The following is a 25603-nucleotide window of genomic DNA, read 5'->3' as shown; positions in this document are numbered from 1 at the left end:
TAGGATATGTATAAAAGTATTATTTAACTATGCCAAATGTATGATTTAACTATGTCTTAAAAATAGTTGTTTTTCACCATTAAGTATGATATTAACTGTGGGCTCTTGATAGATATCCTTTATCAGGTGGAGGAATTTCTCTTCTTTTCCTAGGTCATTGAGTGAATTTATCATGAATGTGTGTTGGATTTTATTAAATGCTTTTTATTGTGTCTATTAAGATGATTACATATATTTTGTCTGTTTTATTTTTGGCTGACCTGCAGCATATGGAGTTCTTGGGCCAGAGATCAGTTTTGAGCTGCAATTGCGACCTATACTGTAGCTGTGGCAAAGCCGGATCCTTTAACCCACTGTGCTGGGCCGGTGATAAAACTCGCGTCCTGGTGCTGCAGACACCACCGAGCCCATTGTGTCACAGTGGGAACTCTGGTTTTTGGGTTTTTTAATTCTATCATTAAGGTGTATTTCATGAACTGATTTTTGAGTGTTTAACCAACCTTGCTTTCTTGCCATAAATCCCACTTGGCCATGGTATATAATTCTTTCTTTTATGCTATTGAATTGTTTGCTGGTATTTAGTTAAAGATTTTGGCATCCGTATTCACAAGAGATATTGGGTAGTTTTCTCACGGTGTCTTTGTCTAGTTTTGGTCTCAGAATAATATTGGCCTCTGTTTTAAAACAGAAGTTTTATTATTATTCAGGTATGATGACGCCAGCAGATCCAGAAATGGCTGTCCCTGAAAACATAGTTTGTTATTACAGCTGCCAAGAGGGAGGGGTGTGCTGCCACACGAGAGGGCCACACAGGGCAGGGGTCCCTCAGGAGGCAGAGAGAGCAGAGGGGAGGTGGGGCAGATTCTTCCTAGGGTTTCTCATGTTCTGAAATTTATCTTTGCATTCTTCCATACCAGTCTCCAGGCGTTTGTTTTCTATCCTTCTCTCTCTCTCTCTCTCTCTCTTTCACTTTCCCTTAGGGGAGAAGACCTAGTCCCAGATCTTTCTGCTGGGCCCGTCTCAATGCTCTGCTCCCCTAGCTCCAGAGCCTCCTGATTTAGGAGAGCAAGCAGGTTGGAGTTGGAGGTGCGTTCAGGTCTGTGTTATTCTGCACTCCTTCTTCCCACTTGACAAACCTAAGTCTCTTTTTTAAAAATATTTATTTATTTATTGTCTTTTTAAGGCCACACCTTATGGCCAGCGTATGTAAGTTCCCAGGCTAGGATGTCGAATTGGAGCTATAGCTGCCAGTCTATAGCACAGCCACAGCAACCCAGGATCCTTAACCCACTGAGTGAGGCCAGCAAGGCCTCATGGATACTAGTGGGGTTCATTTCTGCTGAGCCACAGTGGGAACTCCCAAACATAAGTCACTTTAAGTGGGTGATTTTTGCATTAATTCCTGGTCACATAATGATGTGTAATTTTTCTCTCTCCTCTAGTCTAGAAGTCAGGCTCACAAAAGCAGGCTCTGATTTCTCTCAATTCTCCCTGGCTCAGAATGATGGCTGGCTTTGGGCGGTGGGTAGGAATCTTGAGCTCCTTGAGGGTGGTAGGTTGTACCATTCCCAGCGGTCTCATTCTCTGCTCTTAGCGTGAGAGCCTGGTGCAAATCAGCAGACTGACACTCCCAAGGAGATCGTGTTGAGCTATTATAAATATCTAGAAAACTCAAAATACTTTGAGAACCTTAAGGGGTCCTGAGATCCCAGGTGGAGAACCACTGCTTTATATCAGTAGCTAATAACATCACTCAGCATCCAAAAGTTCCTTTCAGAATTGTCTGATTTGTTGTAAGAATCAGCCCCAGTATGAGATTTAGGGACCATTTGTTAAAATAATGTGTTTCTAATTATCATTGTGGTTGTTTTTAAAACATTGAATTTCCCAGCTAATGATGAGTTTTATAAGTCAGAATTAATACATAACTGTAGATACCCTTAGCTTTCTCAATATTTCGTGTCTTATAGATCTGCATTTAAAGGATGAAGGAGGCTCACTTACTCCGCTTGCGAAGATGAAGGAGGACGTCACTCTTAGCGCACTAAAGGTAAATTTCAAAAAATTTTCGAATCAGTTACCAAAATGCCCACTGTTAAGCACAGTGCCCACCAGTGGGCCCTGGACAGGCCAACTTTCAGGGTTATGTTTGCTCTTGGGAACCAGGTGACTTTTCTCCCCATGAAAAAGGCAGATGCCCAGAGATGTCTGACTTTGACCTTATAACCCAATTAAGTTGCTGTAGAAAATAAGATTTATTATTTGATGGGATTTGCATATTCCCATTTCCTAATAATAATAGTGATGTCAACAGCAATAGCAGCAGCACCGTTTATTCAGTGCTTTCTACATGACGGGGACTTTGCAGGATTATTTAATTCTCACAACGCTGTGATGTAGGTATTAATCATTTTTGAACTGGATTATGCTGAACCATGAATAAACTGAGGCTTAGATGGTAAGAAAGATACTGATAGCATACAACTAATAAAATCAAGATTGTGTGCTTAACCATTATACTAAATTACCCAAGTACTTACATGGTGTTTACTCATCTATAGAAGCAAGTTTTTAGAGACCTGATCCTTGCAAGATTACCTGATCCCTTTGTCTTTTGCCATGTCAGGTTGCTATTTACTATTGATTTTTTCACTGTAAAATCTCCTTATCTTCACATTACCAGTTAGGTGACCATAGTTTAATCGGAAATACAGTTAATCAATGCATTTGATCTCACAGGTTCGGTATTTGCTAATTTGCCTGTCTGCTAAAATTAAAGTGTGACCCCCAAATCCATACTCCTGGCTCTTTGGTGGTCATTTGGGGAACACTCACAGAGTGTAGAAAAATTCGTGTTGCCCAATGTGCCCATTTCCAGCAGAGCCGAACAAGGCAGTGCTGGCTTTTGGTTTCGACCCTCGTACTATAAACACGTTTCCTTTTCATGGTGTATTTATTGCCAGACTTTTTGCAGTTGTGTTTTTTTCTTTTGTGGGTGATTTCATTATTTGAATGGCCCTGAGCGTAGTGTTGAAGTGCTGTCTGTTGATCCTAAGGGCAAGAAGGCTGTGGGGTACCTTACGGAGAAAACATGTGTGTTAGACAAGCTTCAGTCAGTCATGAGTTACAGAGCTACTAGCTGTGAGTTCAGGGTTCATTGAATTTACAATTAAATAAGGTGTCTTGAAACACAGACACGCATTAAACAAAGTTACGTATTGATCAGTTGGCAGAGGCGTGACCAGAGGCTCGTAGGAACCTATCCCTGTATTTCCCCTAGGAGCAGTGCTTCGGTGTTCACTAACCCAGTGTGCATGGCACCTTTTTAGAACATAGCTGTGAATAAGCATGTGTGAGCAACAGCTGTGCACATAATACAGGGCACCTGTCTTACACGCTTACTCTTTCTGTTCCTTTCCTTTTTGGTCTTGCATTTTTTGTTACCTTCCAGTACCTAAAAAATATCTGACGAGTAAGCATGAGACATTGTTTGCATTCTTTCGAAACTGAAGTGATGGTGTGGTCTTCTTTCTCGAGTCGCTTTTACTGGCAGAAGCTGAAGACAGGCTCAACATCCTTGCGTCAGAGATGGGGCACCCAGACCACAAGGACCTCGCTAAGTGTTCAGCGGGCGACTTGGAGATCATGGTGAAGGTCAGGCTGCAGCTGGCTGCCATCGCCCTGCAGAGACACCAGGCGGCGTACAGGCAAGTCTCTTCACACACAGTTTCTTCCTACCCGAATCTGTGAAATACCCCTAGTTTTCATGTAAGTTTCATAAATTCCTAGGTTAACAGAGCAGACGTGCTTTTTATCATTCAGGGGAGTTTTCATACATCACTACACTTAAAGCTATAGTTCTCAACAAATTAATCGGTGTATTGGTACACAGCTAGGATGTTTTATGTCAGACACATAAAAATTCCCATGGCTCTCCTTTTCAAGTTTATTTTTAAAAGGCAGAACCTAAATTCCTTATGGCTTTTGACAAATAGTACCTATGGAGTGTTTTTTTCCTAAAAAACCAACAAAAATATTAAAAATAAGTTCTGTTTTGAAAAAGTAACACCTTCTGAACTATGTTGGGCTGAACCACTTAGTAAACTACTGTAGAAATGGGATGCATTGGCTAATGTCATATTTTTCGTTTCACCTGTTCATTCATTCATTTAGAGTGGCCAATCTCCGCTAACTCTCTCACTGTTGGACTCTGATCTAGATGCTGAGGATACAAAGATGAATAGAGTATAGTTTCTGTCTTCATAAGCTCATAGACATATAAACAATTGAGTAGTTAAAATACTTCTGAATAATTTTTTACTATTGAATAATACAGAACTATGTGTTTAAGAACTTCCCATACCTTTTATGATAGGTACTTTTATCATGAGGACACTTTCAATAATGATTCTTTAAATAATGAGTAAATTTCTTATCTTATCCTTCATTAATTCATTCAGAAGTAAGTTGAGAGCTCCTACAATAAGCTAGCCACTGTCCTAAGTTCTTGAGATACATCAACATCCCAATACTCATATAAACAGTATAGACAAAGTATATAACAATACTGACAAAAATTCCACCCTCATGGAGTTTATATTCTAATAGATAATAAACAGGCTGACAATAACCTGTAAAAATGATAAGTTAATTATATAGTGTGGCCAAATAGAAGTGTTATGGAGACTATCAGGAGTAGAGGCAGGGGGAAGACAAGGAGTTTATCCTTTGAAAATTGTGTGTTTATAGAAGTTCCCATCGTGGTGTGGTGGAAACGGATCTGGCTAGGAACCATGAGGTTGCGGGTTCGATCCCTGGACTTGCTCAGTGGGTTAGGGATCCATTGTTGCCATGAGATGTGGTGTAGGCTTCAGATGCGGCTCGGATCTGGTGTTGCTGTGGCTCTGGCGTAAGCCAGCAGCAACAGCTCCGATTAGACCCCTAGCCTGGGCACCTCTATGCCATGGGTGTGGCTCTAAAAAGACAAAAGACAAAAAAAAATTTTTTTTAATTGTATGCTTATAATAAAGAGCATGATTCCATTTAAATGTGAGATAACTGACAGCTTTCCAGCCCTACCATTTGCCCTTCTCCTTCTGTCCCACATCTGGGCAAACAGAGAAGAAAGCCTCCTTGCCCCTCCTTTGGTGCTGAAGGGAAGTTTAAACCACATAGACTCTGGTGCATAGGTGCAAACCCTTACGCCTGTGCCACCCACTAAGAGCCGTCAACCCCAGCCAGAATCCTTTCTCTGTTCTCTCAAGACGTTTTCAGCCTGTCTGGGAGGCTGCCCTCCTCTTCCTGAAAAGCCTCACTATGAGACTAATACACCTTTTCCTATTCTCTTGATGTATGTGGCATCAATCTTGACATCTGAACCAAATTTGGGGGAGTCAGGGTAGGCCTTATTGACGAGGTGATATCTGAACTAATAAATGTGGGTGTTCTCAATGCAAATACCTGTAAACGGAGTATTGCAGGTCTTGGGAACATGCCTGCTAACATGTTTGAGGGACAGCACAGGGTCTCTTGTGGCTAGAGTGGGGCGGGTGAGGGCAGAGTTTTAAGAGAGGGGTTCAAAGAAGTAATTAGTTGGGGAGGCAGGTTTTGGCCAGGGCGAAGACTTTGGTTTTTCCTCTGAGCGAAGTGTAGGGAGTCACTGTATTATTTTGAGCAGAGGAATGTCACGCTCTGCTTTTCCCTTCAAAGGGATGACTCTGGTTGTGAGGTTGAGGATTGCTTGTAAGAGGGAAAGAGTTTGAAGGCAGGGAGATCTATTGGGGAAGCTGTTATGATAAGAAGGAAGATGTTAGTGGGTCTGACCAGGGTGGTAGCAATGAAGGTAGTGATAAGTCATTGGATTCTGGGTATATTTTAAAAGTAAGGACATTAGAATTTGCTGATGCATTGGCTATAGAGTTGCAAAAAAAAAGAGAGAGATGAGTAACAAAAGAAGTTATCCTTAACCAAAAGGGGCAGATTGCAGGGGTATAGCTTATTTAGGGGAAAGATCAGGAGTTATATTTTGGACATGCTTAGCTTGAGATGTCCCTTTGAGGTACAATCGAAGATGTCAAATAGTCTTAGAGTCTTCAGAATATAGATAGTCCTTAAAGCCTTTGAACTGGATGAGCTTCCTTAGGGAATGTGAGAGAATGGAAGAAAGAAAAAGACCAAGGACTAAGTGCTGATTTGGCAGGAGACTGGGAAGAAAATGAGGAAGCAGCAGAGTAGACTGAGAAGCAATGGCCAGTAAATAGAAGGACATCAAGAGGTTATGCAATCATGAGAGCCAAGTGAAGACAGTGTATCAGGGAGAATGGAGCAGTCAACTGGGCCTAGAGGTTCCGATGGATTAGGATGAGAACAGAGAATTGACCATTGGATGATGTACCAATGTGGAGGTCACCGGTGACCTTGACAGGGGTAATTTTAGAAAGTGATGGGGCAAAGATCATGCTCAGAGTGATTTCATGAATCAAGTACAAATAATTCTTTTGAGGAGTTTTACTATAAAAGGGAGTAGAAAAATAGGGTGGTAGCAGTTAGTAGAGGTAGGGTCAAGACAATTTTTCTTGAGATGGGAGCGAGAAAATATGCTCAAGAAAATGACCCAGTTGAGAGGACACATTGAATGCTCTGATATAATTGGTACACAGTAGAATAGGATCCCGGTCCAGTCTTCTCCGTTTCTGCTATACAGGATAAAATTATTCCCTGGCTTGAGATTCCAGAATGATCTCTGGAGACTAGCAAGGAAGCTGCTGCCTATTCTGAAGATTGATGGAAAGAGAGTAACCCAAGAGAAATCAGTCCTTCAGACCTGTGCTCTTGGCAGTTGTGGGGTCCACATTGGCGCTGACAAGGAAATGCAGAAACTCTGAGAAATTAGCCTTGAAACTGGTTCCAGCATCGCAGGGGAGTTTTAACGTTTAGACAGCCATTCTCTTTAAACAGGAGAAGCTCACCTGTAGCTTTTACAAAGGAGAAATCCATTCAGCTGACCACTCCCCCACCCCCACCCCCTTTGCTTTGACTGGAAACATACTGTCATCTCATCGGTGTGAGCCTTGACTGAAGGCTATTCCGTGATTAACCACAACTAAATTTGATCCTCTGCTAGAGACATTGTAGGTTTTGGGAAATTTATAATTTTTGTTGTTTCTAAGCACTGATGAAAACCGGTAGGAGTTCCTGTCATAGCACAATGGAAGTGAATCTAATTAGGATCCATGAGGTTGCAGGTTCCATCCCCGGTCTCGCTCAGTGGGTTAAGGATCCGGCGTTGCCATGAGCTGTGGTGTAGGTCACAGCCAAGGCTTGGTGCTGGCATTGCTGTGGCTGTGGTGTAGGCCAGCAGCTGTAGCACTGATTCAACCCCTAGCCTGGGAACCTCCGTATGCCACAGATGCAGCCCTAAAAAGCAGAAAAAAAGCAAAAAAAAAAAAAAAGAAAATCCATAAAGTCTGTTTGAGCAGTGATTCTCAAAACATGGTCTTCAGATCTCTAGGTGTTCCTGAGACCCTTTGGGGTGATGGGGTGGGGGGAGTCTCTAAGATCAGAACATTTTTATAATTGTTTATAACACAGTAAATATTTTTATAATAGTTGATAAAACTAAGATATCGTTTGCCTTCTTCACTGTGTTGTTATTTGCACTGATGCTGCAGAAGCAGCAGTGGGCAAACTTCTGGCAGTTCGTTATGAATCAAAGCAGTGGCAGAAACCTAACTAGTAGTCATTCTCTTCCTCACTGCCTCACAGTTGCAGTTTTAAAAAAGCCACATTCACTTTGCCTTTTATAAAAGGCACAAAAGAATGCCTTTTATAAAGGAATAGAATCTGTTACATTTATAGATCACTACCCTTGAGTATATTTTTAATATTCTATGGGAATATACGAAATGGGAAATACTAAAGTACTTCTACTGCATATCACAGCCTGACAGTTGTCTGAAGGATGAGTACATGTGCGAATGAACAGAGAGCTGTATAAGCTGTTTTTTGTTTTTTGGTTTTTTTTTTCTCATGGAGTGCCGTTTTTATTTGAAAAAACAACTGGCAGACTATGATTATTCAGCCTTGGGTATTTGACAGGCATTTCGTGGAAAATGAGCAAAACGAACATGCCGCTTCCAAGAAAACAACTAATAGTGTTTGCTGCCAATGATAAAATCTAAACTTTCATAGGAAAATTGGAGTTTGGGAATATGTGTGCTTGCCACCATGGGCTTGATGGTTTTATAATGCTTAGATCTTTCTGATGCGACTGGGGTGAAGTCACCAGGCATCCTTTTCTGAAAATGACGTAATGAAATGTTTCAGCATTCAGGGGACCTGTATAACTCAGGGAGCTAATGTTTTTCAAGTGGCCAGTGCATGACGTTCCAAAATGCGGTCTAACAAGGTAGATGGATAGGTTTTCAAGTAACAGAGTAGGCAGAGTTCACGAATGTGTGGTACTAGATCCCACACAGCAATAAACCTTTAAGAAACTATTATTTGTTGCATGTTGGTGTAGTCTCAAGGAAGAATATTCACAGATACTAGAAGAGACTATTAAAATACTCCTCCCGTGTCTAATAACTATCTGTGTGAGGCCTAATCATCTTCATATGCTTCAGCCAAAACATTGTCATAGCAGAGAGAACATAGAAGCAGATAGGAGGGTCTTCCATTAAGTAGATTTTGTCTTACTAAGCCAAACATTAAAGAGACTTGCAAAAACTAGTGCCATTATTCTAATTTAAAAATCGTCTTGAAAAATAAAGTTGTTTGGGGAGTTCCTGTTGTGGCTAAGTGGATTAAGAACCCAACACAGAGTTTGTAAGGATGCAGGTTTGATCCCTGGCATTGCTCAGTGGGTTAAGGATCTGGCATTGCTGCAAGCTGCAGCAGAGGTCACAGACATGGCTCAGATACCACATTGCTGTGGCTCTGGCGTAGGTTGGCAGCTGCAGCTCTGATTTGACCCCTAGCCTGGGAACTTCCACATGATGCAGGTGCAACACTAAAAAGAAAAAAATAAAAATGTAGTTGTTTTCCATAAAAACACATTATTTATATTAACATATAATGGGTTTACTATTTTTAAATGAATTGGTAAATGTTAATGGATTTAAACATTTCTCAGCTTAATTTCTAATATGATAAATATTGATGGAGCTCTTTGGGGGTTCTCAATAATTCTTAAGGCTGGGAGTTCCTGTTGTGGTGCAGTGGAAACGAATCCGACTAGTATCCATGAGAATACAGGTTCAACCCCTGACCTTGCTCAGTGGGTTGGGGATCTGGCTTTGCTGTGAGCTGTCGTGTAGGTTGCAGATGAAGCTCAGATCCTGCATTGCTGTGGCTGTGGTTGTGGTGTAGGCTGGAAGCTGTAGCTCCGGTTCAACCCCTAGCCTGGGAACCTCCATATGCCATGGGTGCAAACCTAAAAAGCAAAATAAAAATAATAGTAATAATTTTTTTTTTGTCTTTTTGCCTTTTCTTGAGCGGCTCCCGTGGCATATGGAGGTTCCCAGGCTAGGGGTCTAATCGGAGCTGTAGCCACCGGCCTACGCCAGAGCCACAGCAACGCGGGATCCCAGCCGCGTCTGCAACCCACACCACAGCTCACAGCAACGCCAGACCCTTAACCCACTGAGCAAGGCCAGGGAACGAACCCGCAACCTCATGGTTCCTAGTCGGATTTGTTAACCACTGTGCCACAACGGGAACTCCCCGGATGTGATAGTTTAATGTGAATGAAAATGTACATACCAAGCAATAGGAAGTGAGGAGAATTCCTATGTCCTGGCTTCTATTTTCTTAACTAAGTATGTTTCTCTCCTGGCACTGCTAGATCCTGATTGAGCAATAATTTTTCTTGAGAATTTCCCAGTGTATAGCATTCAGCAACACAGTTCTATGATGTCCCAAAACTGGAGAGCCACATTCTAATGTATGTAAAATATGTATGTGTTCATTTTATTAATGAGATTGTCAGTAAATTTTGTTTTAGATCTTGGATATATTCATTCATTTCTTCTTTTAGCCACTCGTTTTCATTAAAAGTATCTTTGGCTTCTATTGTGTCCCAGCCACTAGATGCTAGATTTCAGCAGGACGTAAGATAAATTAGCTGAGACAAACTATAGAGCAATTTACAGGCAATTCAATAGTATGGTAAGTGCTGCCTTATGGTTAAGGCCCGAGAGCTCTTAGGTCCTGCAGAAGGGCAGCAGTTTGGGGAGTGGGTGGGAGCGTGGGGAGGTTTTTTCTGGAGGACGAGACTTAGGACATAACACATAAATGCCGCAGATGTCATACTAGTAACACTTAACGTCTATTCTCTGTTTTAGTGCCGCGATCCTATTCTCCACACTTAAACTTCTCCAGGATTCAAAACTTTTTAAAAAGAAGGTAGTAGAAGATGACACAGGAGGTTATGTATGTATGAATTTAATGTTTATCCTTGCAATTCTTATTACGGAAAAACTATTGGCATGTGAGGAGATTGTCTAATTATGTGAATGATACAAGGGATAAAGTAGAAAAAACACATTGTATTCAGAGTAAAAAAAAAAAAAAATCTGTGTTTAAGCCCCATGGATGCTAATTTATTACCTGAGGTACCTTGGGCAAGTTCCTTAAGTTGTTGGGTTTTTGGTTTTTTTGTTTTTTTTTTTTTTTGTTGTTTCAAAAATGTCATCTCATTTGGGAATGGATGGAATTGGATGTGATGGTCACTGAAGTCCCACCAGATAATATCATTCTAGTATCTCAGGTCTGATATCGCTAGTAAATAGAGTTGTTTCCCAAGACTTAAGCTTCATTTCACTTTTGATTTTATTTCTTCTTTGGCATTACCTGTGTTAACACCTGTGCTGTTTCCTGCCTTGGATTTCTCATAGTCTGACTCTTCTGCTTTTTTTTTTTTTTTTTTGGTCTTTTTACGACCGCACCCGTGGCATAGGGAGGTTCCCAGGCTAGGGGTCGAATCAGAGCTACGGCTGCCAGCCTTCGCCAGAGCCTCAGCACCTTGGGATCCGAGCCACGTCGGCAACCTACATCACAGGTCACGGCAACACCAGATCCTTAACCCACTGAGCAAGGCCAGGGATCGAACCTGCAACCTCATGGTTCCTAGTTGGATTTGTTTACCACTGAGCCACGACGGGAACTCCCTCTTCTGCATTTAAGCTCTAAAAACGTTTGACAGCTGGTGTCACACATTCTTTGAGATTTCACTGAACTTTGATTAGACCAAGTAATTTAATAATACAGGGTTGTTTAGGGTTCACATATAAAGATTCCCGCATAGAATTCCTTGCTCATTTTAAGCTTTACTAATGAAATTGCAGATCTCTAATGTCATTACAAAAAGCAGAACTAATGGACTCATTTTGTACTGTATTAAAGCAATATAAATGCTAAAAGGCAACCTGATTCTGAAATTTTACTTAGGGCAGTATTTGTCAGTTGGGGGCCATTTTACAGCGTCTGGGGACACTTTGGTTGTCCTAACTGGAGGGGTTGCTAATGACATCTACTGAGTAGACGCCAGGGATGTTGCTAAACATCCTATAATGGACCGGATAGTCTCCCCCGCCCCCCAACAATAATCTGGCCCAAAATGTTGGTAGTGCTGAGGTTGAGAAACCTGGATTTAGATTAAGAATGACTTGGCTTTTCAAGAGCAACAAGAATATAGGTAGAGATTAAGGTATTTGGATGGATATCTTTTCAGTATTTCTAATCTAAACACTAGACTCCCCGAGTACTTGCTGTGCCCATTCTAATCACCATCCAGCCTGGCGTCTCTGTTCACTTACCCTGGTCCCAGGAACAGCGCACCCTCCTCCTCTGTGCCCCACCTGTCTGTCACATGCCAGCCCCTCCCTAGCCCAGGCCACAGCCCCATGATGGCAGGTGTTGCTGATTGGTTGGTGATAATGAGCTGTCAGAGATAGATAGCGTAGATAGATAGATAGATTTCTAGAACAAATGAGCCATGGAGTTCCCATCATGGCTCAGTGGTTAATGAATCCGACTAGGAACCTTGAGGTTGGGGGTTCGATCCCTGGCCTTGCTCAGTGGACTAAGGATCCGGCATTGCCGTGAGCTGTGGTGTAGGTTGCAGATGCAGCTCAGATCCTGCTTTGCTGTGGCTCTTCCCCTAGCCTGGGAACCTCCATATGCCTCGGGAGTGGCCCTAGAAAAGGCAAAACAGACAAAAAAACAAAAAACAAATGGGCCTTGTTCTAGGTGGAGTGCCTAAGATTGATTGCCCCTGGAAAAGTTCCCTTGTCACCTCCTTCCCAATAGCTCTGAACATTGGCCACCCATTTGCAGTGTAATAATGAGGATGGTAAATCAATTACCTGTTCGGGATGTGAGCGGAATACAGCAGCATAACAGTAGATTAAGACTGTGGGCGCTAGATTCAGAAAGATGCGAGCTTGAATCCCAACCTGTGCCAAAACATGCTGGTGTTTAAGTAGATAGTTAACCCTCCTGGGCTTTGCTTCTCCCATCTGTAAAATGGAGATAATAATACCCCCTCCTGAGCTTGTCAGGAGTATTATATGAGATAATGTGTATAAAGCATGGAGCACAGTGCCTGGCACATAATAAACACTCAATAGATATAAGCCAGCATTATTGATTATTTTTCAGCCTTTAAAATGATGGACACAAAATTTTTGAAGATATAGAAACTGCTAATTATATAATTTGCCATGAAAAATTCAGTCTGCAAAACTGGTTTTCAGCAGTCGTATACAGAGAAAACCAAAAACACTGCAAGGCAGTTTACCAAAATGTTAACAGAGGATCATGGGATGATGGGTGATTTATTTTATTTTATTTTATTTTTATTTTTTCCTTTGTTTCTTGTGTATGTTTATGTTCTATAGAATGTTCAAGAATAATTTCTGAAATCAAAAGTTTAATAGTGTTAGATGACATCAGTGTTTCCCTTAATTTATGTTATACTTAGCATTAGGCTGGAACACGGACATTTTTTAATGGAAAGATAACCATCATTTTAATATTGTTTAGGCTGCTGAACATGAAGATGATAATGAGTTTTTAGATCCCATTTCCCTAAATTCTCGAGAATATTTCAACATTCACCTATGGTTGAGGTGCCGCTTAGCATTGGTGACTGCGTTCGTTGCACAGATACGTGGCATTGGAATTGTGAAAGGTACAAGTATTCTATCTCTTTAATCACAGTTTTCACAAAATTTAATTTTATTTAGGTAACATTTTATTGGGATGAGTTTTATTATTAGCAGTTAACATTTTATAACTCTAGCTTAATCTGTTTTCAGACTAAAAATTCAGGTTATTAAATGAGAATAATCATTTTGTCACTGAAAATGGCACATATGTTAGTGACGTATGCAAAGCAGGCAGGGGGATTTTAAAATCCTAATGCACAAATCTTCCTGCCATCTGGGAAGGCAGCATAGTGCAGGGGTGCACGGTGCGGATCCCAAAGCCAGCCCGCCTTGAGTTCAAGAGCTCTGTCTACCACTTCCTTGCTGTGTGATCTTGGCCAACTCTCTTAATCCCCCTATGCCTCAGTTTCCTCTTCTGTAAAATACAAATAATGGGACCTACTTCATAGAATTATTTTAAGAAATAAATGGCTTAAATGTGTAAAGTTCTTAGATCACAGCCCAGCACGTGTGGTAGTTCTTGCAGTGATGAATAATTATCTCTATATAAGCCTATCTATTCGCCCATCTCTACCCATATCCCAAACTATTTCATGCAATGTCATTATTACTTTTGCAGCATTTGAATAAGTACTCCCCCCTCCACCCAAGTCACCCATGTATTTGCAATGTTTCAGGTAGAGTCACTTTTCTTTCTTTACACCTTCCTGTTCTTGCACAGTATCATACAGTATTCCTGGGGTAAACGTTGAGGATATTACCCATACACAATTTCTTACTTTCTCAGTACATTTTCAGTAATTACATTTGTTTATTTTAGAAGATGACATAACAGATTACATGAGCCTCATCAACGCCATGTGTGTGGAGGCAAAAAGTGCAGGCGACAGGGAGCTACATGCTGAATTGCTGATGCAAGCTGTGATCATTGGCCTACAAGAAAAGCATTTAAAAGCAGACATCAGAAAAAACCTTCAGGTAGGAAAGAGACCTCATTCACGCTGCTACTTGCCAAAGTACTCCGGTTAGAATAAAAGGAGAGAAGTAGGTACTGAATGTATAACAGTCAACATGGGCAGCTCTTAATTCAGTGAATTGTAAATGGTACTCTTACATGGAATAATTTTATTTTAATAGGACATAATACAGTTGCTTGAAGGACGTGAGTTTATTTCTCCTCGATCTCACTTAACCCTGGTGAGAAGCATGCTTTTGCTGGATGACTTAACAAAAGCTGAGAAATTCAAGGAAACTCCCTCTTCAAAAACAGAAAAATTGTGTTTGTTGACTCAGTCTCACAACATTCTTATTGAACAGGTGAGAGAGCTTTTGTGTCCCCACTTTGCCTTATTGCAGGTCACACTCGTTAATTACTCCTTACAGTGTTTCCTTTACAGATGCTGACTTTTGGAGAAACCATTGAATTTCCTTTATCAAACATGGACTATGCAAGTCCATTACTGCCTTTGAAAAATATCTATCTTCCTCATGTCATGTTACTGGCCAAAACAAAAATGAGGATTGGTAAGAATATTTAAGCTTGTATTTCATTCAAGTCAATGATGAAAAAGTTTAAGTTATTTTCAGGCAAGACTGTCACGTGAGTGCGTTTATATGGGCAATACTTATGAGTACCCAGGTTTTATTTATTTAACAAATAGTTTCTGATCACTTACCATGTGCCAGCCTCTGTGTGAGATCCTGAGAAGATAGTGGACCTTAAAGCAGATGTAGTTCAGAATTCTTCTTGTGGCTCAGTGGGTTACGAACCCAGCTGGTATCCATGAGGATGCAGGTTCTATCCCTGGCCTCAATCAGTGGGTTAAGGGTCCAATGTTGCCGTGGCTGTGGCTGTGGCTGTGGCTGGCAAGTGCAGCTCTCTCGTTCTACCTCTAGCCTGGGAACTTCCATATGCTGCAGGTGTGGCCCTAAAAAGCAAAAAAAAAAAAAAACCCAAAACAAACCAAAAAACCCAGATGTAGTTCCTGCTTTTATCTTTTATCCTGGGAAACAGAAATAAACAACTCAACAAATCATATATGAATGCAAATTATATCATTTATCATATTAATAAATATTATATAAAATGTGTTAATATTTATTTAATGTTTATAACATAAAATTTAGTACAATAAATAGTATATAAAGTGTGTATTTGGTAATGACTAGAAAATAAATCAAAGATATAGGAAGCTTATATATGATGAATTACATATATGTTATATAATTATAAATTGAATAAGTGTTGTAAAAGCTGTGGATAACATTTGCTGATAAAGATTTGCTGAATGGCAAAGGGAGGGGTGCCTGTATGAGTGGAATAATTGGGGAAGGCCTCTCTGGGGAGGTGGTATTTAACTCTGGATTGTAAGTGCTATGATGCGTATGCTTGGTGGAGTCATGCATGCGTAGTAGAGGCAGAGGGATTAATAAGTTGTAAGCCCTGAGGTCAGGACAAGCTTGAAATGCTCGAGTTGCAAGGAGACCCGTACAACCAGAGCAGAGTGGGCTAGAGGCAGCCTAATGGGAGGGGGAAAGCAGGGGACAGTTTATGTTTCAAAAATTACCTTGGCTGCTAGCGAAATAGATTGGCGAATAGACTGGAGCTAGCAGAGAGGGGAGCTGGTTGGAGCAGGTAGGCCAGTAAGCTGCAGGCTTCTAGCTCCTTGTAAACCGTGGAGAAACCAGCCAGTGTTGCTCCTTCCAGGAGCCCTTCTGAGGAGCTCACAGACATTATTTCAAGCTCTGGCCAGGGCACTGTCTCCGATCTCTAACTCAAAGCTGCCTGCCTCTAGCTTCAAGGTTCTTGTCTGGCTGAGAGGGCAGAAAATCTTGGGAACAGCTCTCTGTTCTAACCTGTATTAACCTTTTGAAAGATGTATTCTGATGCTGTGACATCGGGGGCCTTGCTGACCGGGGAGGGGATTTCTCTCCCAAGGACAGCCAGTTCCTAGATTAGCAAAGCCCTCTCCTGTGAGGGTGCCTTTCCTCTGCAAACCAGCCAGTCTGAGGCCCACACCCCAAACCTTTATTGAGCTCTTTTATTGTCCTTTGCTGGGCTCTTAACCTCAGGACCGCCGTTCCCCTGCCCCAGTCACCCCAGCAACGGGTGTCAGACCATTAGCAGAGCCCACTGAAATTTTCCAAACTGGCCAACCCTAAACCCCACCCCTTCCCACAAAAAGCACAATAAAGGCTCTGCCATTTTCTCCTTGATCCTTCTGCCTCCTGACCGACCCTGGTTCTTCCCTGTGGGGCCCTGCATGGCGTGGTGGTGGTGTGCCCCCTCCTCTTGGGAGCCGAAGCAGCAAACTGTCTTTTCAGGGGCACTCTTCTCCTGACCCCCTGACCTTGTCATACCTGAAAAATAATCAAACCCACATTTTTTTTTGTCTTTTGTCTTGTTGTTGTTGTTGTTGTTGTTGTTGTTGCTATTTCTTGGGCCGCTCCCGCGGCATATGGAGGTTCCCAGGCTAGGGGTTGAATCGGAGCCGCAGCCACCGGCCTACGCCAGAGCCACAGCAACGCGGGATCCGAGCCGCGTCTGCAACCTACACCACAGCTCACAGCAACGCCGGATCGTTAACCCACTGAGCCAGGGCAGGGATCGAACCCACAACCTCATGGTTCCTAGTCGGATTCGTTAACCACTGCGCCACGGCGGGAACTCCCCAAACCCACATTTTAAAACCGTACCTCTCACCTCTTGGGACCCATGTGCCTCCTGTACCAGCAGCTGCTCAGCTCAGGATTGGACCAGAGTGGGGAGGGGAGGGCAGCAGTGTGCTCAAACCACCACCTGGCCAGTATCTTTCCCCTTATGCCACTCCTGCTCCTTCCCATCATGATTAGTGTTGTTATTGTTTCATGATTATCAGCAGCAGCATCAGATGTGAATTTTATTACCATAGGTAATCAGTTCACCTTTATATTATGAGTTTCCTCATTTATGAAAGGAGGCTGGCTCAGCGGACCTGTAGAATTCCTTCCAGGACACTGAGCCCATCAGAGCTCTTTTTCTGCATTTTCAGTCCACAATTTGTTGTATTCTATCTGTAGATTGGATTCCTACAAGAGCTTAAAGTACAGATTGTGTTAAATTGTACAGACTGTGTTGAATCGAATGTATTCTCTGCATTGCTGCCTTGCTAATCCTGAAGATGTGTCACCACTCAGTGGCAATTCTGCTGCTGTTTTTTAGACTCACTTGAAGCAGAACAGCTTGCTTTCTGTTAGATTATATTAAATACCAACTTAAAGAACAAAACCCAAAGCAGCTTTTCTGTCAAAACAACATCAGTTTCACAACTTCTTTTTCACAGAGTTGATGTTTATTGCAAAAAGGAGCACTTCAATATTATGAAGCATAAAATCATCTGATTTGATGCTTTCTTGACAAGTTTTCCTTTATAGTGATCGTATAGATTACATCGCAGAAATAGAGCCACTTAAAACAACTTTTTTTTTTCCTTTGTGAAGGCCTCTTACAGAAAAAGGCAGTTTGAGCTTATAAGACAAAGAAATAAGCATCATGGGTGTTTAAGATTATTTTTCCCATGAATGACTGAACCTAAAGCTTCCCTATTAGGTGAAAAAGTAGATTATGGATTATGTAATATAAGTGAAAAAAGTTTTAAGAATAATGCCGGCGAGTAGAAATATCTTTGCCTTCAAAGAAGCCATTATCCAGTTAGGGAAAGACAGAGAAAAGTCAGTAACTTCTGTAACGATTCTTTTTTTTTTATCTTAACAAAAATCTAGAAACAATTCCCCTATTATACATTAGTACTTTATTATATCGTAATATTATATATTATTACGATATAATAAAGATGTCTATGTGTACAGGACATCTTTGCATGTTTATAAGCGCCTCAATGGCATGAAGAGACGTGACACTCAGTTTGGAACAATGAGCAAGGCATCCAAGGGTACTGAGATGAGACGTTGTACTGGACAAGGGCATCAGCGTATCCTTCTTGCCTGTGATCTAATCACCGTTGGCAACTGTTGGGGTTTAAAAGCTTCCATTTGGGAGAAAGGATGCTGGTCCTGTTCCCTCAAGGGAGTCAGTCAACTTCTCTGTGCTTCAGTTTCCGTTCCCGTGAGATGCGTGTGAGAAACGTCCCAGTCTCACTGGGAAGACGTGAGTGGAACGTGCACCATGTTTAGAAGGGCACCTAGTTTGTTCTAAGAGCTTCGTAGGGGTCGGCCAGCTATTCTTACTCTTCCACGCCAGGCCTCTTACCTTCCCAGGAGCTCCCTACAAGGAAGGCTTCAGTGTCCGCATCTCCATTTTCTTGCCAAAGTGCTCCTTCCATCCTGCCTTGACCAGAGGAAGGGCTCTGTAACTTCTCCCCAGATAGGAGAGCAAGAGGGAGAAAGATACTGATCTCCCCATCCTCCCGTTCACACAGGACATTCCTGCACTAAACGTCTGCAAAAAGCCCTAGATTTCTTGCAAACTCTTTCTAGGGCGTGGCATCTTGGATTTAAAAATTTCCGAACTTGAAAGGACCCCGGATATTTTCTAGTTCTGCTGCCTCAAGGCCCAGAGGCGTGTCGGGACATATTCAGAGGGTCAGATGACATGGTAGCATCAATGACCGGCTAGCACGCAGCCTTTCAGCAGGGAACCCGGCAGCTGCATCATTCTGCAGTCCTGCACTGCCTTTCTGTTGATACTCTTCTCCTGTGCCTCTTAAAGTGTTCTAACAATGCAGTATTTCCCCCAGTTGCCTTTTACTCTTTATTCTAACATTTTTCTTCTTTAAAATTCCCAAAAGATAGGGCAGTCATCAGCTGCTGGCCTTGACAGCTGCGTTCTCTGGGTAGGCGACCCTGACCTTTCCCAGGTCTGGGTCAGGGCCCCTACAGCCTGCCACCACAGTGTCCTGTGTTTTCACTGCCATACAGTCAGTGACACAGTATTTTGTTTGCCTGACTGGCCGCCCCTGTTAAACACTAAGCCCCATCATCACTCTCTTAAGGGGTCACTGCAGTGTTATAGTTCAGGGTATGGGCCCTAGAGCCAGACTGCCTTGGTTGAGATCACAGCTCTGCTATTTACTCTTCATGTGACTGAGTAAGTTACTTAAGCTATGTGGTGGGTTTTCCTCTGTAAAAGGAACGTAGTGTATCCACTCACAGTTGGGAGGATTACCTGAGATGATACTTGAGTACTTGGGATGGTACCTGGCATGTAGGAACTACTCAATGAATCTTAGCTCTTATTTTTCACTTTCTTTCTTTCTTTGTTTCTTTTTCTTTTTTTTTTCTTTTTTTTTTTTTTTTTTTGGCTTTTTAGGGCTGCAACTACAGCATATGGAAGTCCCCAGGCTAGGGGTTGAATCAGAGCTACAGCTACAGTCTACTCCACAGCCACAGCCGTGCAGGATCTGAGCCGCGTCGGCAACCTACACCACAGCTCACGGCAATGCCGGATCCCTGACCCTCTGAGAAAAGCCAGGGATCCAGCCTGCCTCCTTATGGATACTAGTCGGATTTGTTTCCACTGCACCACAACAGGAACGATGACTTTTCTCATTTCTTATTCAGCACCTAAGTAAGCACTTGGGAAATATTTGTTGAATGAATGCCTTTCTGTCTGCCTTTGAGGTGACAGAGATTAAATCTAATGCCTCTTCAGTAATATAACAATCCTTCATTATATTAAGTAGTGAGGGGACCACACAAGAAAGGCAGCAGGTGGTCTTTGTCCATAATGGGCTTGCCAACTAGTTGGGATGACAGAATATGCAATACAGGCAACCACTGTAGAGCTGAATAGAAATTACTGCCTATTCATATGTGCCTATTTTATTGGGAACACCGTAAAACTTCATAAAACTTCCAGAGGTTCCCTACGAACAACCTCATCTTAGGGACACAAAAGTTGGAGCCTTAGGAAATTGGAGAACTGAAAGAGACTTGAGAGATTATCCCTCATTTTAAAAATGAGGAAATGTTGACATTTATCAAAGACAAAGTTTCAAAGGGCTATTGTTTATAGTTCATTGAAATATTTGGGTGTTGAGTGTCTTTGAAGGATTTAATCCATGTCAAAAATGGAGTACCCCCCCCCCAACCCAAGTTGTTCACTCTACTTACTGTGGAAGAAGTCAGTTACCGTGGAGGTTTGTTACGAGTATCTGGGCATCTCCTGTTCCTTCTTCATCCCACTGTCTTACTTTTAGGACATACAGTGGCCAAGCAAACCTATCATACGAGTAAAAGGAGGGATCCCTCGAAGTGGTTACCCGCCCTTCACCTTTTTGAAGTCGCTCTGAAGCTTGCTAAGACATCAGGAGCAGAAGAGCATGAGGTAGAAGCTGAAATCTGTTTTCAGAAAGGTAAGATGCATTTGGGGTCAGAACTGAGATGAAGTTTGTGGAGTTTTTTTTTTTCCCGGTTACCAAAAGGCTCCTTAAAAATCTGGTCACGGATTAGAAAAAATATAATGCAAAGCCCTGACTTTACAAAGGGCTTGGTGATGCCCAACACCTTGGTATCTCTGCCAAAGTCAGTTTTGGATGAGGAGAACACTGCTTAGCCCCAGCTGATATTTAGGAAGGAAAAGCATAGCCCATTTTCATTTCTTTTATCATTGTAATTGACCTTTCCTGTTTGACTTAAAAATCTCAGCATCGGCCATTGAGTTATAAATAATGTTACTTAAAGAATGGTTAGGGGAGTTCCCGTCGTGGCGCAGTGGTTAACGAATCCGACTAGGAACCATGAGGTTGCGGGTTCGGTCCCTGCCCTTGCTCAGTGGGTTGACGATCCGGCGTTGCCGTGAGCTGTGGTGTAGGTTGCAGGCCCGGCTCGGATCCCGCGTTGCTGTGGCTCTGGCGTAGGCCAGTGGCTGCGGCTCCGATTCAACCCCTAGCCTGGGAACCTCCATATGCTGCAGGAGCGGCCCAGGAAATAGCAACAACAACAACAACAAAAGACAAAAAGACAAAAAAGACAAAAAAAAAAAGAATGGTTAGGGAATTCCCGTTGTGGCTCAGCAGCAACGAACCCTATTAGTATCCATGAAGGCATGGGTTCAATTCCTGGTTCCACTTGGTGGGTTAAGGACCTGGCATTGCTGTGAGCTGTGGTGTAGGTCACAGACGAGGCTTGGATCCTGCCTTGCTGTGGCTGTGGTGTAGGCCGGCAGCTGTAGCTCTGATTCAACCCCTAGCCTGGGAACCTCCATATGCCTGGGTGTGGCCCTGAAAAGACATTTTAAAAAAGCTTGGAAGGTATATTTTATGCACAATTTCATTACTTACCTAGGCATGTTAGCTAATTTCTATAAAAGATACATACCCATTTAAATTACATTAAGTAGCTCAGGTACAACACACATTGGCGTAACATATTGATATTACTTTATTGTGGCCATTTTAGCCATGAGAAAAGTGATGATGGCAGTTGCTTTTGTTTTGAGCATCTGCTGGATACTAGAATCAGTGTTTACATCTCCTATTGCCAGTTCTTAAAACAGCGCTACAGGGTAAGCAAGACCATTCCTGGTTGACAGATGAGGTGCCGTCTGGGTAAATGACTTTCCCTAACTCAGCAGCTGTTAATGCTCCGCCATGAACTTAATGCTAGGTGATTCTGTGCCCTGTCCACATGCTGCATGGAAGCTGTGAATCCTTTTTTTACAATGATTGTATGATTTCCCTTTCCTGCCCTTCCTGATATAGAAGCACCGCCTCTTGCATTTGGAAACCGCAGCTCACCATGAGGGGTGGGAGCTGTGTGAGAACTGGAGTATTTGCATTACCTATGCTGGTATTCAAGCATTTGCTGACTTTCTAGGATTTTTTTTTTTTGGTCTTTTTGCCTTTTCTAGGGCCAAACCTGCAGCATATGGAGGTTCCCAGGCTAGGGGTCTAATCAGAGCTGTAGCCACTGGCCTACACCAGAGCCACAGCAACGCCGGATCCAAGCCTCGTCTGTGACCTACACCACAGCTCATGGCAAAGCTGGATCCTTAACCCACTGAGCGAGGCCAGGGATTGAACCTGCAACCTCATGGTTCCTAGTTGGTTTTGTTAACCACTGAGCCACAATGGGAACTCTGGATTTCTTTTTTAAGCAAACACATTTTCGATGCTATCTGCAGTGGAAGCAGAGGAAAGAAGGAAATGAATGTAGCAAAAGGGAATGTGCTGCAGGAGGAAGAGGGAGCACGAGGTAAGAAAATGGAGAGAAAAATAAGGATGATAAGAAAGCGAAAGTAGGCAGGAGGAGCTTGATCCTTCTGGGGGAGGAAGCAACAGCTCTTTCTCCACAGGCTTACCTTCCAGCAAGAAACGAGAGGTGGGTGGACAAAAGGGACAGAATATCCGGTTTTCTGAATTTCCAGCATAAAATATTTGTCCTGAAGTTCTATGTGATAGGAAAGGAAAAAAAAAAAAGTCTTTATGTATTTTTTTCTTCTTTCAGGCAAAATAGAATGTCAAATACTGATGGAAGAGAAATCTCCAATTTTGCAGCTTAAGAGTTTATTTGAAGCTATACAACTGAGCCTGAGACATGATCAAAACTCAAGGTAAAAAAAAAAAAAAAAGATCTTTCCATTGTCGTAACAACATTTGTTTTGGTTTGAGCCCGTGTTGTGCTTGTGGTACATTGAATATTTAAGGCTGGAGTGACTGGGAGACCCTCTTCCCATGGCAGGGCTAGTTCACTGTGGTCCTTTGTCCAACAGGTTCACTGACTTCCTTTTCAAGCTTGTTGCTTGTGGTTCTGACCCAAGGCCTCATTTACAGTGATGGTTGGTGATGGCGGTTACCATGGTGACACATGGGCTTGTAAATCACTTCTCATCTCTACTCAGATGGATCTCTTGTCAGTTCCAGGGTACAGGGTCCTCCAGGAGATGTGACATTATGTATAAAAGGGATTTATGTGGGTGATCACCCTGGTCCAGCAGTTCTAAGACTGGCCAGTTCAGTTCTGTACAGAAGTCACCTGAAGATGGAGACTAAGCTAAGATTATTACAATTGCACTGATCTATATGGCTCCCCCTGACAGATTTGATAGTGAATAAATATGCAGACCTAACCCATACTGAACCCTAGCTTTTAACATAACTCTGTATATCTCTTTCAAATTTAATTACTGTCAGAAGGTAGAGGGAGAGGCCTGATGTTCAAGGCTGTTTCCTCGAGTCTTATTTTTATTTTATTTATTTATTTTTGTCTTTTGTTGTTGTTGCTATTTCTTGGGCCGCTCCCGCGGCATATGGAGGTTCCCAGGCTAGGGGTTGAATCGGAGCTGTAGCCACCGGCCTACACCAGAGCCACAGCAACACGGGATCCGAGCCGCGTCTGCAACCTACACCACAGCTCACGGCAACGCCGGATCGTTAACCCACTGAGCAAGGGCAGGGACCGAACCCACAACCTCATGGTTCCTAGTCGGATTCGTTAACCACTGCACCACGACGGGAACTCCATCGAGTCTTGATCTCACTTCACTAGAGCCTTGTGTACTGGAATATTCCAGAAAAGTCTTGATGCTGGGCTTCGTCATAGTCATGGCATGGAGTATTGCCAGAACAGGACATGGTAGAATGCTCAGCTCTCTTCAAGAGCTTCCAGAGTTCCTTGGTGGCCTAGCTGTTAAGGATTTGGCATTGTCACTCCTGTGGCTTGGGTTCCATCCCTGGCCCAGGAACTTCCTCAGGCACATCCAAAACAAAACAAAAGGCAAAAAAACAAAAAACAACCCCCCCCAAAAAAAAAGAGCTTCCAGTATCAGTCACCAGTGTTTAAGCCAAAAATGCTGTGAAAAGAGGGTAAGTTTGGAACAGATGCTGGGTTTGCCTTTTTTACCTCCCATTCACTCAGAAATTGTTGGCACATGATGCAAAATGATTCTGACTGGTAAGGCCATCTAATAAGTGCAATTCTGTATCATTTTAGGTTGATAAGAGACGCCTACCTAGAAATAGCCCTGCTCTTTTTACACATGAGGAAGCCAAAGAGAAAACTTTCAGCATCACCTGTAACACTTAAGGTAATACATGACTCTATTAGAAATTTAAAGTATATTGCCTTGGAGCTGGCTTATTTTGCTAACACTGTGCTATGGAAATAAGACTGATTTTTTTTTCTTTGCGACTTGGAGAAATTAGTGCATTTCTTTATGTTTGCAATCATATTTAGATACCTCTTTGGAGATTTTTGTGTAAAACTCTGGAAATAGACTCATGTGGACATTTTTACCAGTGAAAAAGTTATGCATAAAAATAGGTGTATGTAAATACTCTGAGTCCTTGGTATTGGTCAGGAGATTGTGGGAAATAGCCCACTGGGGAAGCAGGTGGGAAAGTGGGATTTTCATTATTGATGCGGCTTGTAAGCAGATCATCTTTTGATAACCGTCATTCATTCATTCATCACATCTCTATTGAGCACCTGCTACACCCAGGCTGTGTTCTGGAAGGTCATAAAGCAGGGCCCAAGACAACTCCATGTTCGCACCCATGTGCTTACTCTTAAGTGGAGGGAGAGCGATAATAAACCTAAAGGAAGAAAACGAGAGGGAGAAGTGCCGGGAGTGAGGGCAGAAGAGAAGGGAAGGGGTGGGAGGTGGTTTAGGCCGTGGAATTTAGGGCGAGGAATAATTTAGGATGGTGGGATTGTGAATGGCTGTGGTGGGAGAGAGGTGATGTTCAAAGTGGGATCTGCTGGATTTGGGGGGAGCCAGGCAGAGACCGGCAGACGCGTGCTCGCCGGAGCAATGCTTCCAAGTAAGGGGCAGAAGCATCTGCAGGGCTCTGTGAAAATGCAGATTATGACTCAGTAAGTAGGAGGCGAGGTCTGAGATTTGGCGTTTCTGAGGAGCTCCTGGGTCGTGCTGATGCTGCTGGCTGCAGGCCACGCTTGAGTACCAGGGGTCCAGAGGGAGATCCTCTGGGCGCGAAGTTGGCTGGGTTGGAGTTGGATGAACCCCGTGACTTTTAGTTCTTAGGGGTTTTTTTGTCTTTCATCTTTTTAGGGCTACAACCATTGCATATGGAGGTTCCCAGCCTAGGAGTCTGTAGCCGCCAGCCTGCACCACAGCCACAGCAATGCTGGATCCAAGCCACATCTGTGACCTACACCGCAGCAATGCTGGATCCTTAACCCACTGAGCAAGGCCAGGGATCAAACCTACATCCTTTTGGATGCTCGTTGGGTTCGTTAACCGCTGAGCCACGATGGGAACTCCTTAGTTTTTAGTTTTTTAATAAAAGTGTTGTTTCTTTTTTTTAGGATTTTTTTTTTTACATAGTGATTTTTATTTTTTCATTATAGCTGGTTTACAGAGTTCTGTCAATTTTCTACTGTACAGCATGGTGACCCAGTTACACATACATGTATAGATTTTTTTTCTCACATTATCATACTCCATCATAAGTGACTAGATATAATTCCCAGTGCTT

General features: G+C 42.6%; 1 protein-coding gene across 1 annotated transcript in view; it reads left to right on the top strand.

The window, feature by feature from the left end:
• The window catches only part of CFAP54 (cilia and flagella associated protein 54), a 308666-nt gene that overhangs the window by 198124 nt on the left and 84939 nt on the right, over positions 1-25603 (top strand). Inside the window, exons 50-59 of the mRNA XM_047788234.1 lie at positions 1971-2050; positions 3538-3707; positions 10344-10431; positions 13045-13192; positions 13990-14147; positions 14307-14486; positions 14567-14693; positions 20366-20521; positions 22614-22719; positions 24099-24192. Of these exons, the coding sequence (XP_047644190.1) occupies positions 1971-2050; positions 3538-3707; positions 10344-10431; positions 13045-13192; positions 13990-14147; positions 14307-14486; positions 14567-14693; positions 20366-20521; positions 22614-22719; positions 24099-24192 (1307 nt within the window). The remainder of the gene's footprint in view (positions 1-1970; positions 2051-3537; positions 3708-10343; positions 10432-13044; positions 13193-13989; positions 14148-14306; positions 14487-14566; positions 14694-20365; positions 20522-22613; positions 22720-24098; positions 24193-25603) is intronic.

This window comes from Phacochoerus africanus, chromosome 7 (genome assembly GCF_016906955.1).
Source record: "Phacochoerus africanus isolate WHEZ1 chromosome 7, ROS_Pafr_v1, whole genome shotgun sequence".
NCBI classification, from domain to species: Eukaryota; Metazoa; Chordata; class Mammalia; order Artiodactyla; family Suidae; genus Phacochoerus; species Phacochoerus africanus.
Note: the sequence above shows the minus strand (reverse complement) of the source record. Positions and strands in the feature narration are given on the sequence as shown.